The sequence below is a fragment of the Lampetra fluviatilis genome, chromosome 44 (genome assembly GCF_964198595.1).
Source record: "Lampetra fluviatilis chromosome 44, kcLamFluv1.1, whole genome shotgun sequence".
NCBI lineage: Eukaryota > Metazoa > Chordata > Hyperoartia > Petromyzontiformes > Petromyzontidae > Lampetra > Lampetra fluviatilis.
Window position 1 is genome coordinate 2,256,165 of NC_136318.1, and position 17,386 is coordinate 2,273,550.

General features: G+C 50.0%; 1 protein-coding gene across 1 annotated transcript in view; it reads right to left on the bottom strand.

Moving 5' to 3' along the window:
* Nucleotides 1-17,386, bottom strand: part of NDUFB11 (NADH:ubiquinone oxidoreductase subunit B11) — a 60,123-nt gene that overhangs the window by 29,517 nt on the left and 13,220 nt on the right. Inside the window, exon 2 of the mRNA XM_078876361.1 lies at nt 5,442-5,566. Within this exon, the coding sequence (XP_078732487.1) occupies nt 5,442-5,566 (125 nt within the window). The remainder of the gene's footprint in view (nt 1-5,441; nt 5,567-17,386) is intronic.

Genomic DNA, 17,386 nt, shown 5'->3' on the forward strand with positions numbered 1-17,386 from the left:
CGTTGACGAGTCTCCTCTCTTTCTGATTGCGAGAAAGATAAAATGTGTTTCCCTGCCTCAATGAGCAAGGGGCAGCACTGAGCACCAGGGCAAGCCCTGCGATCTCATCGGATCTCAGCAGCGGAGTAGAGGTTGGGCCTTGATAGTGCTTGGATGGGGGGCGACTGGGAGGAATTGTAGGCTGCTGCGGGTACCATGCTGTGGGGCAGTCGAGTAAAGTGCGGCTAAATCCACTGTTGTACCGTACGCCTACGCTCCCCGGCAATCACCGACCCGCACCGGCGAGGTGAAGTCTGGTCAAGTTTCCTCCCGTGCCTCCGCACCACGTGGGGAGGTCGTCATCCAGCCAGCGGTGGATCGACGAAAGGGCCGCGCACGTACACGTAACGATGCCAAGGCCAGCTAGGACCAAACCCACAGCACCGCCCGGCTCTACGTTGACGACGGTGACGACGGTGACGACGGTGACATAGGGGATCGCTTTTGTCGAGCTGCCAGAACACCCGCGGCCGCCCCCCCCCCCGCCCACCCGCCCTGGCGACCGCCATCAACGGCCTCCAAACGCCAACCCACCGCGCGGCGGCTCTCAAGTGGCACGGCGTCGCCCCCTCGGCTGCGCGGGGGCTGTCTATTAGCGGCCACTCGACGGAGGCGCGCGAGCGGGGAGGGCCGCGCGCATCACGCACACTCACGGTCCTTCCCAAGGACAAAGCAGCACGCGTGCGTGTGCGTGCGTGTGCGTGCGTGTGTGTGCGCGTGCGTGTGTGTGCGTGTGTGTGCGTGTGTGTGCGTGCGAGCGCACGTGCATTAGCAGACGCCTTCAAGTGCCGCGTTGTTCTCGTGGTAACCACGAGCCCCCCGCCGTTGAGTGAGAACTGAACACGCGTTGTGCCAAATTTTTACCGGCAATAAACAAAGCCGTTGTGGACCCCGTCGTGGTGCCAGGGTGGAGTTTGCGAGTCAAAATCGACGGGGACGAGCGCTTGCCCGCGTGCGGCGGCTCGACATTACTGGCCCGGGCCCTGGCGCGAGGAATAACGAGTTCACCTTCTTGGTTCTTTCGGTAAAGTCACGTAGAAGGGAAATAATAAAATAATAAAAATAAAACATCATAAAATAATTCTCACGACGTTTCGGCCACAACGCAAGCAGCCGTCCTCAGGTGAATGACAGGTCTGTCGGGAAGACAGCGTCACGAGTTCATCAAATAAAATTGCTGTGTTTGTTTTACTTACACGCTGTCCATTCGTTCCCATTGCATCGCAAAAAAAATCGGGCAGCGGGCATTTGTGTCGCGCGCGGTTTTCGCACGGAAGGCTCGGGGGGTGGGGGGTGGGGGGGGAACCGCAGACGAGCAGGAAGGGAGTCAGAACCGGCGTTAACGATCGACCAAGTTCTGCGGTCCTATGTTAGGATATTTGGAAGAACTCACGGTCTGCCTTCCCCCGCCATTCGCAGCCCGGTGCCTGGGCCCCTCCAGCCCCTGGGTGCAGTTGCAATTGCACCGCCTGCACACTCAATAGCGTGGAGACGTTGAGTCTCTTGACACTGTGAAGGTGTCCGCTTAAATGTCTGTCGTGTGGAGAAATGAGAGCTGCTTCTCTCTAAGAGCGTCGAGTGATGAAATACCAGCCGCCATGTGCCGCCACAGTTGAAAGCACACGGATCCCAGTCGGGGTTTGACTCGGCCCATCCTCTCAAGAGGCAATAAAATTCGTACCGCTTTGTCGGAAATCAACAGCGGTCGAGTGGGCTCAGGCATAGCAACAAAGATGATCACCATCCCACACTGCGACTAACAGCTTAACCATACCGCGTACATCTTGACATCGTGACATACATACGGAGTATGGTTTGCCGATGCTGTGTATATCGTATGCATTGCATGCAGCTTGCTTATGCTCTTTATAGCGTATGCATTGCATGCATCTTGCCTATGCTGTGTATAGCGTATGCATTGCATGCAGCTTTCCTATGCTAGAAATATTGTATGCATTGCATGGAGCTTACTTATGCTGTGTATATCCAATGCATTGCATGCAGATTGCCTATGCTGTGTATATCCAATGCATTGCATGCAGATTGCCTATGCTGTGTATATCGAATGCATTGCATGCAGCTTGCTTATGCTGTGTATATCCAATGCATTGCATGCAGCTTGCTTATGCTGTGTATATCATAAACACGGCGCAGTTTGATATACAAGCACGCGTGTGTGTGTGCGTGAGAGAGAGTGTGTGTATCTGCACGTATTAGTAACTTTGCTTGAACCCGAATCCTCGTCGTGTTTCACGAGCCGGCTGGCGGTGGCCATGAGCCACGCTGGGGACACAGGACGTGCCCGTGGTCCCGTGCGATGGCCAAAAGAACGAGCAGCCAAGCAAACAACAAATAAACACGACGGCCCCGAAACTGGAGGAATCCTATGAGCTACGAAGCTCTTTCCGCAGATGTCCAGCATTCACAGGGGTTAAGGGGAGCACCGGGGGGGACGCGGGCACGGAACTAAGGGACGGTGACGACAACCGTCAATTACACTGGTCAACAAAAAAAAGAAAAATTCTGGCGTGGACTTTTGCAGCTGTTTTAGACTAATTTCAGGGTGCCGATTCCAAATCTGATCTCAGATTTGCTCTATCACATCTCATTTGTATGCTATCGGCATACCCCATTTTCATTGATTTTACCCGAGATCACTTATGATTGCAAGTTGTTGCGAGTCAGTGACTGCTTTAGTGTTAAAATATGGTGCTGTGTTTTTTGGACAGTGTGTTTATAATATCCTTTTATGTAAATATCCACATTTATTTAATATTTTTCTTCTGCAGTTTTTATTGAAAATGCAATATTTTATATCTCAAAAACCTGATGTGATAGACAAAAACTGATGCCAGTGTAATAACGGCTTCCCTTTTGAGCCAATTGGTGCAGAGGTCAAGGCAACCCTGCTCTGCGGGGGAAGCAATTTGGAGTGGCAGCAACACCGCAGGTTCATTTGGGATACGTAGCGAGCAATGGAGGAGGCCACAATATGCGTCGCGTGAATTCTACACGGGCGTTTTTTAAGTCAGCGTTTGACCTCAACAGACCTTTCACATTTGACCTGGTGTGCTTGCAAACTGGGCACGGTTTCAGGAGATATTCTGGAATTTCATAGCAATGTTTTGTCAACTTATCATTGATATTTTTGTATTCTTACTACAACGCTTGTTTACCCAGGAATGCCTCGCCGAGTCTCAAGGCTATTTTCCAGGAGGATTCTCAAAAGTTTTCGTAGCAGATGGCAATGTTGCCAACGTGGAAGCCCAACGGAGTAATCTCTACGTCACTTTTCAGCGTGACGAACGTTTGGCCGCACATGCATGCGCGTACGCACGCACGTGCAAGTCCTCCCGCACCTGTACGCAGCCAACCGTGCGAATCGGAGATGCGCCCAACGGCAGCCACAATGCACGCGGGTTTTTATTTTTAGTTTTGCTGCGCTGCTACCCTGGCGTCCGTCAAGGGGCAAAGAATCTCTCGCGCCGGCGAGGGCACCAGGCTCTCGCCACGACTCTATTAGACAGGTCCGCTCGCCTTACCCGTGAGTGCGCGCGGGTCAAAAATGAAAGCGTGACAGCGAAACGTTTCCATTTAATCGCCGCTATCGCCTCATTCACCCATTCAAGGCCCACACCGTTAATTTTTGCCACTAATCACCGGCATCATGGTTATTATTGGCAGCAGCAGCATCAGCTATGATCTATCCACTGCTGAATGAAGGAAGGCCTTTTCCATCCTGTCAGCATCCCTCCACGGTCCTGTGATGCCGCACTCCGACGCGCGAGTGGTCGTGCGCTCGGGCGTGATTTCTTCCTACTCTTAGGTTTTTTCGGTAAAGTCACGTAGGTAAAAATAAATAAAAATAAATAAAAAGAATAGGAATAATAATAGAAATAAAATAAAAATCACGACGTTTCGGAGGCAACACAAGTCTCCGTCATCAGGTGGGACCGTCACAGCTAGATTTACTGTATCAAGTGAGGCAAAATTCCAAGAGACAAGCTCTTATATACAAGTTAAGGGGGAGGGGCTTATCTGAATGTGGTAGCCAATGAATGGAACGTGTTGGGGGGGGTGGGTGGGGCTGAAAGAGAACAATAGGTGCACTTGGGGTTGTAACCGTTTTCTTCCTCCTTAGGCTGCCATTCCATCACCAGTCTCACCCATTGATCACCTTCTCGCGATGTGCCCTAGCCACTCGCTTTTGGGCGGGGACATGAGGCCTATTCCTTTGTCGAGTAACAAGTTTTGCTGAACAAATTGCAATAACAACACACATCCGTCTCTCCACATACATTTTTAGTTTTTCTGAAAGTACTTCTTACACAACCCAGACAGGCAAATCTCTGCACGGGTTCGGATACGCAGCGTCTCATCGGCAGAGCCAGGCATTACAGGCAAGGACCCCTCCCATTATGGCCGCAAAAAATTCTAAAACGCGGAAGAAAAACTTTCGGGTGCAGAGAAATATACGTTTCAGGGGAGACAAAGTCTCCTCACTGGCGTTGTTGTTTACGACGTGAATGATGACTCTGAACCGGAGAAAACGACGGTGATGATGGCGGTGGCGAGGGACACGCATTACTCAGCTCACACTTTTAAACTTTGTTTTATTTTACCAGGTAAGGCCCCACTGAGCTAAATAGCTCTTTTCCAGAAGCGACCTGGACACAAATGATAGCTTAACCAAGTGGCTAATCACGTGGAAATTTATAGCAGCCAAATATCCTAAACGATTATAAGTGTGGAGGGGAAAACCGGAGGACCCGGAGAAAAATCCACGCGACCACGGGGAGAGGAAGACACGCAAACTCCAAATACAGGTAGTCCCCGGACTTACGATGGTCCGACTTACGGTATTTAGATCTTACGATGGCGATAGCGATATGACAAAATTGTAGCATATTTTACATTTCGCGCGGCAGTCAAACGCAGCAGCGTACGAGGTACGATACTGTACGTTGGGACGCTGCCGGGATGTACTGTACGCATCTCCCGCCTTGCGTGGTGATGCCTCTCACTCTCGCCAGCGGTCGACGGAGTTCAGTTGTCACGGTGTTAGCGCGTGTAGTTTTTTCTGTGTTTCAAAGCCCAATTTTAGTGAAAAAAGTATGTATTGCAATTAATAAATACATACAGTATATAGTTTATACAGTACGGTACTGTAAATTGCTCTATTTTGCAAAATCATCACCATTCTTTAAGACTCCTGGGTAGGCTAGGCCATTCTCGACTTACAATATTTTCGACTTACGAAGGGGTCGTCGTAACGCATCTCCATCGTAAGTCGGGGACTGCCTGTATGCAGCAGGCATCAGGGTCGGGATCGAACTCACGACCTCCTGTATCCCAGGCGAGGTAGTTAACATCTCCCAGCCACCGTGACACGGGGAACTCACTCGGGGAGGTAGTGGACGAAGATGGCGCCCAGCACGATGGCGACGGAGAGTCCGGAGAAGAAGGCGAGCCTCATGTTCCAGACGTCGGCCACGGAGTCGTCGCTGAAGCCATGGTGCTCCCAGTTCTACAACACGGCCCAGACAGAGAGAGAGAGAGACAACACGTGATCAGAGGGAGCTGAAGCCATGGTGCTCCCAGTTCTACAGCACGACCCAGACAGAGAGAGAGAGAGAGAGACAACACGTGATCAGAGGGAGCTGAAGCCATGGTGCTCCCAGTTCTACAACACGAACCAGACAGAGAGAGAGAGAGAGAGACAACACGTGATCAGAGGGAGCTGAAGCCATGGTGCTCCCAGTTCTACAGCACGGCCCAGACAGAGAGAGAGACAACACACGTGATCGAGACGGAGCTGGTGGCGGCAGCAGTTTGTGCACTGCGCAAATGACAACCCGAGTTTGATTCCCGGCCGTGGCTGATGTCAACGTTGAGCAATAGCGCAGCTGATCCCTCTGGGAAAACCCGGCGTGGCCTTCTGGAGATAAATCACCGGTGAGCGCACGTCGTGCGATTAAACATTGATGCGGACGCGGCCGGCAAGCTACATCCCCAACCTCATCGCTGGACACAGAAGACGCTGGGCTTCCATCTCCAGCGAAGATTGCGGGCAGCAACCATGAAGCGCACCCACTGCGCTAACCCCACGGCAACAGATGCGGCTATACTTTGTTGATGACGATGCACAATTGGAAAATTTCAACTCTCTGGCAGTGTGCGGAGAGAGCCACGGAACATGTAACGTAGACTTGAAGTCCGATTCGCAAATACGACGAAGGCATCATTCACAGTGACACTCTGCCGCGACTGACGCAATTACCTGGCTCATCCACCAAGAGGTAAAATTGCAGTTGCTGCCCTTACATCGACCTCGGACGTAAGAAGACGGATGCTAGCCTCCAGATAATACAGGCCAATCTATTTATAGATAACCCCACTGATATTTAAACAGGCCAGGTGAAGAGCATGTGTGAACGAACGCACCGGCGATGGCCCATACCCTTTGCAATTATTGGGGTTGAGATATTTGAATAAAACAGAAAATATATAATAATGTAACAAAAAAAATGTGCTGATGAGCATTGTGCAATGAAAAGCTCTGGACCCGTTTCGACATTCAGTGCCGAAACTGCTCTTACCTTAACCTGGCAAGCTCTGACTAAACATGCGGTGATGAGACACCGCATGTTTGGCATGTTTCATCAAATACTGTCAGAAATCATCGCCCCCCGCCCTCCGCCCCCCTACCTCCTGACAACTTGGCAGGCCCCTCCTGAAAAAGCCACGAGACTCAGTTACGCTTTTCCTGGGCAAATAAAGACGATAACAATCGTGAATGAAATAAGGTCACGGCGAAAAACCTAATGGCATTACACAATAGCACACTATTTATTTTAAAAAGAAAGGGCCTCAAATTCTAGAGCCCTTGCTGCACAAGAAATGCTCGTCACAGTCGGTCACGGGCACGGATCAAGGAACACACGTGCTATCTGCAGAGGCAGATAGATATTACTACTATCACAATGCATCTCTGTGCCATATTGGAACAAGACGCCGATTCTGATAGTAGGCTGACGTCACAGCCACGTCCCTTGCGGCGGTGGCAGTGCGACTATTGCTGCCCGTCACATTTCATTCTTGCGTGTGCACGTGTGTTGCCTGTGCGCACACACGTGTATGTATCATTACACACGAAGTGCTTGCCACGAATGAACCACGGTACCTTGCTGATCTCGTAAGGAACATCAACAATCACGGGGACTCTGGTCATCCTCGCAGCGGCTATTGGCTAGCCGTCGAACAAAGACGGTCGCCGCATCGCGAGCTTTCAAATATGCTTCTGCGGCCGTCTGGAACGCTCTTCCTTACAAAATGAGGAAGCCACTGGTGCTATGCACTTTTAAATCTAGATTGCAAACTCATTTCTTCAGAACTCCTTTGTGTTTAGTTTGTGCCATCCAGCAACAACAGAGGGCAGAGGAAGGACCGCTCACAACAACGAGCGGAGCGCCTGGCGGCTAAAATGATGCAAAGTGGCACAGTGGGGAGCACAGGTGGTGCATCGGCCAGTCATCTCAAGTCAGTCAACCCGTGGCACCTGGGTCTGCCCCGTGACCTCCTGCCAGCGAGCCTTCCACACATCACGTGGCTTCAAGGTGTACCTATAGCCTGGCACGAGCGTGTGGTGACGTCACCGCCACTCAGTGGCAAACAGCAGGAAAGCTTCACGTGCATCTCATGACGTCGTTTCCAGGAGGGTCCTGTCAAAATTTTGCAGTACAAAGTGCGGCGCCTATCGCTTTGTCTATTCAAATCGAGTCATTTTAGTACAAATACAATTCTAATTTGGTAATTTTTTTGCCCCATAACGCTGGCACGCAACGGCATATCCATGTGAATTACATGGCACCTGGAAATGTGCACTGCGAAGCAGAAGGCCTTGTATATATTAGCGTTAATACATGCCGCAGTATTAACCTCTGCGGCAAATGTGCTACCAATTGGGGCACATCAAATGCCCGAACATTAGGAGAGGTTGTGGTGAAAGCACTGCATCTACTCGGTTAAATTCCTAACCGGGACTGGTCCTCACTGAAGTCTACTCAGCCTATGGTGGGACTCCGATCGGAATTGTTAAGTAAGTAAGGACTTGTCCCTTGCTTTTTACTCGACGCGTGTGCGGCGATGGCGCAGCCATCGATCGAGGGTCGAATTTGAACCGCGCTGTGTGATCGGCATCGCGCTCGCTGAAGGTGAATGCCTTCAGGAAAGTCGTGGACTGGATACTCAACTGCGCACAATTCTGTGAGTCGCTTATAACTGCTTTGCCGTTACTTATTGCCAATTATGGACTCGGACTATTGTCCTATCATCTCATAGAGTCCCTGGCACGTCATAATATGCTACACAGTGGCAGTGGGGGTCGCAATATGCCGATTTATTACTAATAAACCCAAATGACCCGATCGAAATTAGGGCTTTTTATCGGATCATTGGGGGGGGGCACGTGCCCACCCCCCCCCCACTGGCTCCGCCAGTGTGAGTAAGGCTTGTCCCGTAAACAAAACATGGCAATTTAGTCACCAGTTCAGCACGCCGGTAGGTCGGAGAGTAAACCCATAACATTTACAATATCAGTATGTTGTTTGCGCTGGTAATTAACAAACCGACTTCATCGGGCGAATTAGAATCAGAATCTTTCTTTACACTGGAGGAATCCTATTCATCTTCTTGGTTCTTTCAGTAAAGTCACGTAGAAGAGAAATAATAAAATAATAAAACTAAAACATAATAAAATTCTCACGACGTTTCGGCCACAACGCAAGCAGCCGTCCTCAGGTGAAGAAACAGAGTTGTCGGAAAGACAGCGTTGTGGTCGTAACGTCGTGAGAATTTTATTTCATTATGTTTAAATTTTATTCTTTTATTATTTCCCTTCTACGTGACTTTAACGAAAGAACCAAGAAGATGAATCCCTGCACCAAAGCTTTAAATGGAGGAATCCTAGGAAAGCTCTCATTGCACAGATGTCCAGGTCCATTTGATTTAACCGAGCGAGAAACTCAAGACACCAGGGATGAGTCTCTCGCGTTCACAGCACCACGCAGACTCGAGGTGGAGGAGGGGGGGGAGAAGCCGTGGGATGACACACGCAACGGACGACTTCGCAGCCCCACACACTACTAAGTGACGCAACCCTGGCAACGGCTCACGCGCGCCGTAGCGTAGGAACCGCATCCAATTAGAAATCGTGCAAAGACGCACCACCCCACTGGTCGGTTCCGATGCGGTTTTATTTTTTTGGGGGGGTGGGCGGGCTGGATTGGCGGGGCGGCGGGCGGGGGGGGGGGTTTATTGAGTGTGCGTCATTTGCCTAATGACAAGAATTCTCTGCGGCTATGTTAATTGGAGGCATTTAAAAATAGCGGGGAAAAGGCTGAAGATGCAAATAGGGGGGGCCAGCGTCTCCCGCGGACACTTCTCTGTGCTCGCGCCCGCCACTCTCGAAGCCGCAATCCAACCGCGCTGACGTCAATCGGCAAGGCTGCACGGCATTCACTATTTTTCGATTTAAAATTGTGAGAATTGTATGAATTTTATTATGTTTTATTTTTATTATTTCCCTTCAACGTGACTTTACCGAAAGATTTCGATTTAAAGCTTTCGTGACTGCAGAGATTCATTTTCTTGGTTCTACGTGACTTTACCGAAAGAACCAAGAAGATGATTTACCGAAAGAACCAAGAAGAGGCATTCACTATCTCCCAAAGCTCGGGCGGTGGTGCGGTCGCTCCGCATTTTGAATGCTGAAACAACGTTGTCGTCCCCTTTATAAATATATTAAACTGGATTTGTTTTTATTCACGGCTTAAAGTAAAGTTTTTTTACACTATGAAACCTCCTTTACCAGTGGCAAAATATAGTGATAGGTTTTTACCATTTCAACTGGTACAAAAACTGACACCTTTATACAAGGCATCATGTTTGCAATAACCACAACACAAGCAGTCAAAATGCAAACATGATGCCTTGTATAAAGGTGTCAATTTTTGTACCAGTTGAAAGGGTAAAAACCTATCACTAAAGTTGTTTTGTTATCCATTGTGGAGTTGAGCTCAGAAGGTTGGCTTCATTCTGCAGGAAATTTGCGTTATCTGTCCTCTTTTGATCACGTGATCATCATACACGGAGTGTTCTTGAAAGGGCCTTTTATGCGTTGATGGTTGTATTTACTTAATGATTTCCTCCCTTTTAGAAGAAGAAACTGACTTGAACTGACTGAATAAAGGCACATCAACAGAATAAACGCCGCGGGGATTAATTTGGCTTAGCCACCAAAGCCTCAATGGTGACTTCACTCAAAGCAACATTCGGATTCATCATGAAACCTGGTTGTTTAATCACCGGCGACAACAGAGAGTGGATCAGCAATTTAAGTCTGTGCGAGAACCTATGGTAGGGCCCTCGAAAACAAACAACCGCGATATTCAGGAAAGTCCTGGATATAGGATTGTGTTATTATATGGCAATGGTACGAATGATGTTAAAAAACGAAGTGAGTTGTTAAATTGTGAGTACAATGTCCGTAAAAAAGTTAATATTTTTTTTATCTACCCAGGAGGGTCCTTGCCACCCGGATTGAGCTTCGGTGAATTCTTCCTCGAGTCAATTGCAGCATGTGGAAAGGAAATGAGGAGCGTCCCAGAGTAAACGCACTCAAAAATCACGGGCGCTAGGGGTCTGCAACCGACTTGCTGCTACATTCTTTGGGTCTTTGGGTAAAGTCACGTACATAGGTTCAAAGAAAATAACAAGAAACTACGACGTTTCGATCGCAACACAAGCGGCCGTCATCAGGAAAAGGGGGTTAGCTTCTAAAGACAACCGTTTATAAAGGTTTGACATGGGCGTAACCCAAATGTTAGCAGCCAATGTTAATGTAAGCGGTGGGTAGCGATTGCGGCGTTGGTGGGTTTTCCACCAATCAAAGGGCTGCCAGGTAAAAATTTGCATGTCAATGTGAGAAAATTTAAATCGATAGGGATCACACGCAGCAGCAGCAACACCGCCCCCTCTTGTGAAACCACTGCAGCACGTCTGCACACCACAGCAGCGTCGACTTGCGCTCCAACAACGATAGCCGCACGCCACACACACACACGCCTCGAGGAAGGAGGACACTACACGTGTATAAACACGCGGAGCCCGAACTGTGACTACAGGGTCTGTCCATCCCAGATCGTCGGCCTTGTCCGGTCATCGACGGACCCACACAGGAGAAGTCCGCGATGATGGAAGACAATCATCGCTCAGCTGTGACGGATTGCAGAGGACGAAGAGGAGGATATTTTACACAACGTACTTCTGCGTCACTCCAACGAACACTTCCGCTGCGACCCGCCGCCACGCCACCCGATCCCAAACGCATTAATCCTTGGCCACCGCAGAGATGGGCCCACGACATGAGTTCAATATGCAGGCGCGATACGCACCGCGTGGAATGGCAGGGCCGTGAGGAAATGTCCACGGTGTGGGAAGGCCTTCATCCGGCAGTAGATACACAACGTGACCGATGATGACCATCATGATAATTCACGTGTGCTGATGACAATAACTAATCTTCTTACTTCGGTAAGCTTGCAGCGCAAAGGCGACCACGAAGGCGTTCACTTTCACACTCGGTAAAAAAATTGGTTACCGCGACATCCCCCCCCACCGCCCCCCCCACAAGCGCGTAGATACTTTTCGAACGACGTCACGGGGAAGATTTCACTCTCGACGCAGTGCTCACGGATTGATACTACCGCAGCATTACGTGGGGGGGGGGGGCGGTGGGGGGGGGGGGAGACCCGCCGGGCTCAAACAGCTAACCTCTGCTCGGCCCTCACGACTAATCGTCCATCTCATGGGGGGGGGGGGTGGGGGTGGTGTAATCTTGAGTTCGGATCTCGGCTGACGGCACACGCTCGGCCGTCATCCCTCCGGAGAGGAGGGCAGGTAAAAGAGCGCCACTTTGCAGGAGGTCAACGGAGGTGTGTCACCCGGTGGAGAGGCTGGCACCTCGCCGGAGAAAGGTAAAATGGGCCATCATCACTGGCTCCGCTTCGGGGTACAATGATAAAAAAGAGAGAAGACCGCTCGGTTCTTGTTTAGACACGGAGACACACGATTGACTCTTCGAATATTTGCATTTGGAGATTTGTGCAATGCAAAAAAAAATTCTCCAAACAGCCGTCAAATTATTGTACACCAATTAATGGGGTTGCACAGCCCTCAAATCCAAGTCTCCAGCACCCTTCTCTTCGCAAAATTAAAGATGTCAAAATTAGGCATTACTATTCACGAAATGCCTGACCAGTGGTGGAAAACGAAAATGTACAAGTGCCAGTACAATACCTATTCATCCTGCAGCCCACGCTCACTGCACCCAAGGACAAAGATCCCTCGCGTGCATCCTACACAGGGCTGTTGCGGCAAGTGCCGTTAGCGAGTACCGATAAAGGCCGGCACGGCACGCTGGTGGGTGGGTGGCCCTCACCACGCACTGCCGCCTTTGTCTCCCCAGTGCTGATGTTTTCAGACCCCGCACAAGGTACTTAATTAAGGCCGAGTCGACCTAGGGGAGGCCCAGGACCAGTTCAGCTAATTGACACTGCTGTTAGCCGTGAGCAGGAAATCAAAGTCGGGTCGCGGGGTTCGTAGCGCGGCGCACAAACCACTGCGCCACCGCTCCCCACATCACTGCCACACACACACAGCCTCAAGCTCCCTCGCACACGCTCACTGCCGTTTCCTCGCCGTGAAACCACCGCAGTGTAGGCATAGGAACCGCTCGGCACTGTGCTGGTGCATGTGTGTTCAGTGTTCCGAGTCGTGTGGCGTAGCATCATTGTAGACCAACACAATTCAATCGCTGTCATTCAACAAACCACACGGAATGTGCCCGGTCCCATCAGATCTCAGAAGCTAAGCAGAGATGAGCCCGTACAGACGCTTGGATGGGAGACCACCGAGCAATAGACCACGGTGGGAAGCATACAGCAGTGCAGCAATTCCATTGTTGGACTGTCGTATGAAGATCCAATGTCCAAGCTCACCGACGCGAAATGTGGACAAACAAAAAATGCCTTCCCCATAATCGCAATATAACCAAACGCAACCATCCACGTGCATCGCCATGCATCCATCCCAACCGTCCGTCCGCACCTGCCTGGGCACATCCTTTAACGGAGTACACCACGGCTCGCCGCACACACACGCCACTTTGATGCAACTCCAGGGAACAAGGGCCCTCTCTCTCGCGCGCGCAACCGAGCGCCGCGGTAAGTGCTGCTCTTCTGCAGCTCGTATTATTGCTCTAATGGGCAACAATATCTTGGGAGCCGCAGTTTAAAATCCATTTGTTTCACTAATAACGCCGGAGGAACAACAAAGGGAAACGATCAATACGCCAGCCGCTGACTTGCCACAAAGGCACTGCGGTAAGGCGCACAGCTGCGAGCGCGCAAGTCGATAAGCGGGCGCGCGAGCAACGACACGCGCCTGAGAGAGGAAACAGCTTTCGTCACGTGACCGCGTGCGCGCCGAGGGTGGAAAGGGGTTCATGAACCCGGCAAGCCGAGTTCGACGTATCGGCCACTCCAACATCAGCGGAGCGCTCTGCCGTGGCGATGCTACGGGGCTGGGGCGTTCGCTCTCGTAGAACTGCACGTTCGGACGCCGAGAGCCTCCAAAAGGCGGACGTGACGTCACGCACCCGGCCCAGCCAATGAGAGCGCACGTGGGGCGTCCGCCAAACGAGAGCTCGTGGGGAGGTAAGGCAGGGCGCCTCCAATTGGTTGGATGCGGCTCCGAGCTGACAAGGTAGTTCGAGAGAAAAGGACTCTGGGGTGCGCTCTTGCCTACTGAACACACCCCAGCGGCGAGTGACATCTGAAACGCAACCTGGGCCTCCTCTCGTTCACCAACTTGGTACTGACCGGTGTGGTGGAAGTACGGTCAAACAACCCTCCATGGACCTACACAGCCTGAAGAGGCCCACATCAGGCAGTGGGTCGATAAAGGGCTGTACGTGTGTTCACCCGCAGTGCCACGCCAACCTCGCTGTGAAAATCCAAGTGTCTCTGTGCCCAAAAAAATCAAAGGAGAGTGCTTTGCTCTGTTGGTGGCACTGGCCAACTGGTGAGGTTTCCCCCGTTCTTACATCGGTGGCGACCACTGCCGCCGCTGGCTTCACAGGCGGTGCACCATTGGAACCTCATTTGCCAGTAAAAAAAAATATCATAATTGGTTTTTAACCCTTCTATCTGGCAACAAAACTGACACCTTTTTTTACAAGGAGTCATGTTTGCATAGACCACAATACCTGCAGTCATAATGCAAACAAAAAACATAACTCTGAAAATGTGCACTGTCCTTGAAGTTGATTGGTCCACACCCGAGACAGCTTTCCTTAGAGCCTAGTCTCACATGGGAGTGCGCCTTTTGGCGTCATCTGGTCCAACCCATGTGAGACTAGGCTTTAAGGAAAGCTGTCTTGGGTGTGGACCAATCAACTTCAAGGACAGTGCATACATTATCAGAGTTATGTTTTGTGTTTGCATTATGGCTGCAGGTATTGTGGTCTATGCAAACATGACTCCTTGTAAAAAAGGTGTCAGTTTTGTTGCCAGATAGAAGGGTAAATAACGAATTATCAAGGCTTCTCCCGTTCACTTCAGAGCGTCAAACACTGAAGCTGCGTTTAGTGAAACCTCGCAAAACCAGACTCGGGTAAGCCACGATTCGGGGTAGGCCTGAAAGGCTATAAAAAAAAGACGATAAATATATCAACTACAACATAGAAATCTCTATGTTGTAGTTGCCAGCGCCTGTTTTTTTGCGCATCAAGGGTGGCCGAAAGAGAGAGAGGCCTGTATTTCGTCGTAATTGATTTGTGAACGCTGTTAAGAGCCACAACATCTTCATGTTGACCCGCGCCTTGATGGCTTCCTTGGGTCATCCAGCAAATGCACGCTCGGCAGCGGGACGCTTATTGAACCGGCCGACTCATTTGATCCGACGTAACTTATACTTCTTCAATAATCCCTTGACCTCGGCACATATTCACTTTAAGATGTTTTTTGTTCATGTTTTTGTTTTTTGTTTGTTGCGATTGCACCCGATTCAAGAGCCGAATGGCTCACAGGGCTATACCTAATAAATTAACTTTAACTTGAACGTCAGGTTGTTGTCGTTTCCTTGTCTGTGTCCTCAGGAAGGGAAAAGAAAGAACAAAAATGACTCTCGACTTTTTTAAAGAAAGGTCGCCGCACATGTGCAGAGCAGACCTGCAGCAACCGCCATCGTTGGAGACCGCCCGGACAGTCGTAGAGTAACGAGAAAATCTCGACCGATCACTGGGGCAGATTTCATCTCAATCGAGGGCCCGGACAGAGGCGGCAGGAAAAAAGTCGACGAGAGGTGAGTCCCTCCACAAGATGACCGCACTGGACCACGCCCCAAAAGCCGTGTCCGTGTTCGATTTGAATGACTCCGTAAGGATGCATGACGGACTGAGAGTATAGACGCCCAACAGGGATTTGAGAACACACACACACACCCCGCAGAATGTCGCGACACATCCGCCAATAACCGTGCGCTCTTAAAAGGAAACAAACGGATTTATTTATTTGAACTTATTTTCTCTGTGGCGATCATTTTCTTGTCACGTGTGACTTTCCCGTTATTCATCTACACACCTTTTAGTTTTTTGACTTGCTAAACAAGTGGCGGTTTTGCTTTTTGCATCATCTGTGTGTACGGGACCGGGTAACTGACGTTGCAGCGTTGTGGGATGGCAATAACATGAATGATGCTCTATAAAACAAAATAATTATCATAAATAATTAATGGCGACGTTCCGGACAACGGCCCCTTCGTCACAGTCCGCATTATTGGGCCATCTTCTTGGTTCTTTCGGTAAAGTGACGTAGAAGGGAAATAATAAAATAACAAAAATAAAACATAATAAAATAATTCTCACGACGTTTCGGCCACAACGCAAGCAGCCGTCCTCAGGTGAAGAACAGGTCTGTCGCACCTGTCTTTCGAACAGACCTGTTCTTCACCTGAGGACGGCTGCTTGCGTTGTGGCCGAAACGTCGTGAGATCACGTCAAGAATTAAATTTCGATTTAAAGCTTTCGTGACTGCAGGGATTCATCTTCTTGGTTCTTTCGGTAAAGTCACGTAGAATGGACAGACCTGCTCTCCACCTGAGGACGGCTGCTTGCGTTGTGGCCGAAACGTCGTGAGAATTATTTTATTATGTTTTATTTTTATTATTTTATTATTTCCCTTCTACGTGATTTTACCGAAAGAACCAAGAAGATAAATCCCTGCAGTCACGAAAGCTTGAAATCGAAAATTATTGGGCCATTCGCCGCAACGTCAACGATAATATTTCCGTCACCTGTTGGGGCCACGCCGGAGTTGCTGACGACCGCATTGTGAGCCGTGCCTGTCCACCACCGCCACACACCACCGCCACACACCACCGCCACACACCACACACCACCGCCACACACCACCGCCACACACCACACACCACCGCCACACACCACGGCGGCGGCGACATCACCCAATTCGTTTCGTTGTCGTGAGATTTGCGAGCGGAGCGCTCCGACCGCGGTTGCCACCCGCCCCCCGGGGTTCAAATCCCCGCATCGTTTGCTGCATATCTGTCCCCACGTGGCCTGCTGTGTCTATTATAGGACGGCGTTGAAGGCGGCGAGAGGTTATTTTGGTTTGCAACGGGATAATCGACCGCCAACGCGTCACCGTTTGTTTTACGTGACGAGTACAGTAGAACCCCTCTTAATGACGCTAATTGGTTCCACAAAACTGGGCGTTTAGTGATTTGGTCGTTAAGCGCGTATAGGGAATAGACGTTACGGGCTTCATTTGTTCAGACCACATCGAAAGTTACCCTTTTTCACCCAAAATACGTACTTCATAAAGACACTAACAACAGTATAGACACATAATATTAAAAGAAACATGGATCATTATCAATGCATTAATTAATATTTACTGTACCTACAACAGCGCGTCGCTAACAGGGGAATGGTCGGTAGGTGAACACATTGGGCTTTACGGAGGCTCGTCTACTACACACTACTTTACGCTACTATAAACTACACTCTACAATACACTATACACTACACTCTACACTACTATACACTACACATTGGGCTCTAAGAAGGCCCGTCGTTCTACCGAAATAGAGACGCGTTGCCTTGGAACAAATCATTGCACGCGCCGGGATATCTCAAGAGACGACGGGATATTACACTTCACAATGTGACAGTCGTTGCGCTTTTAGTTTTCTCCACAACTTTGCACTG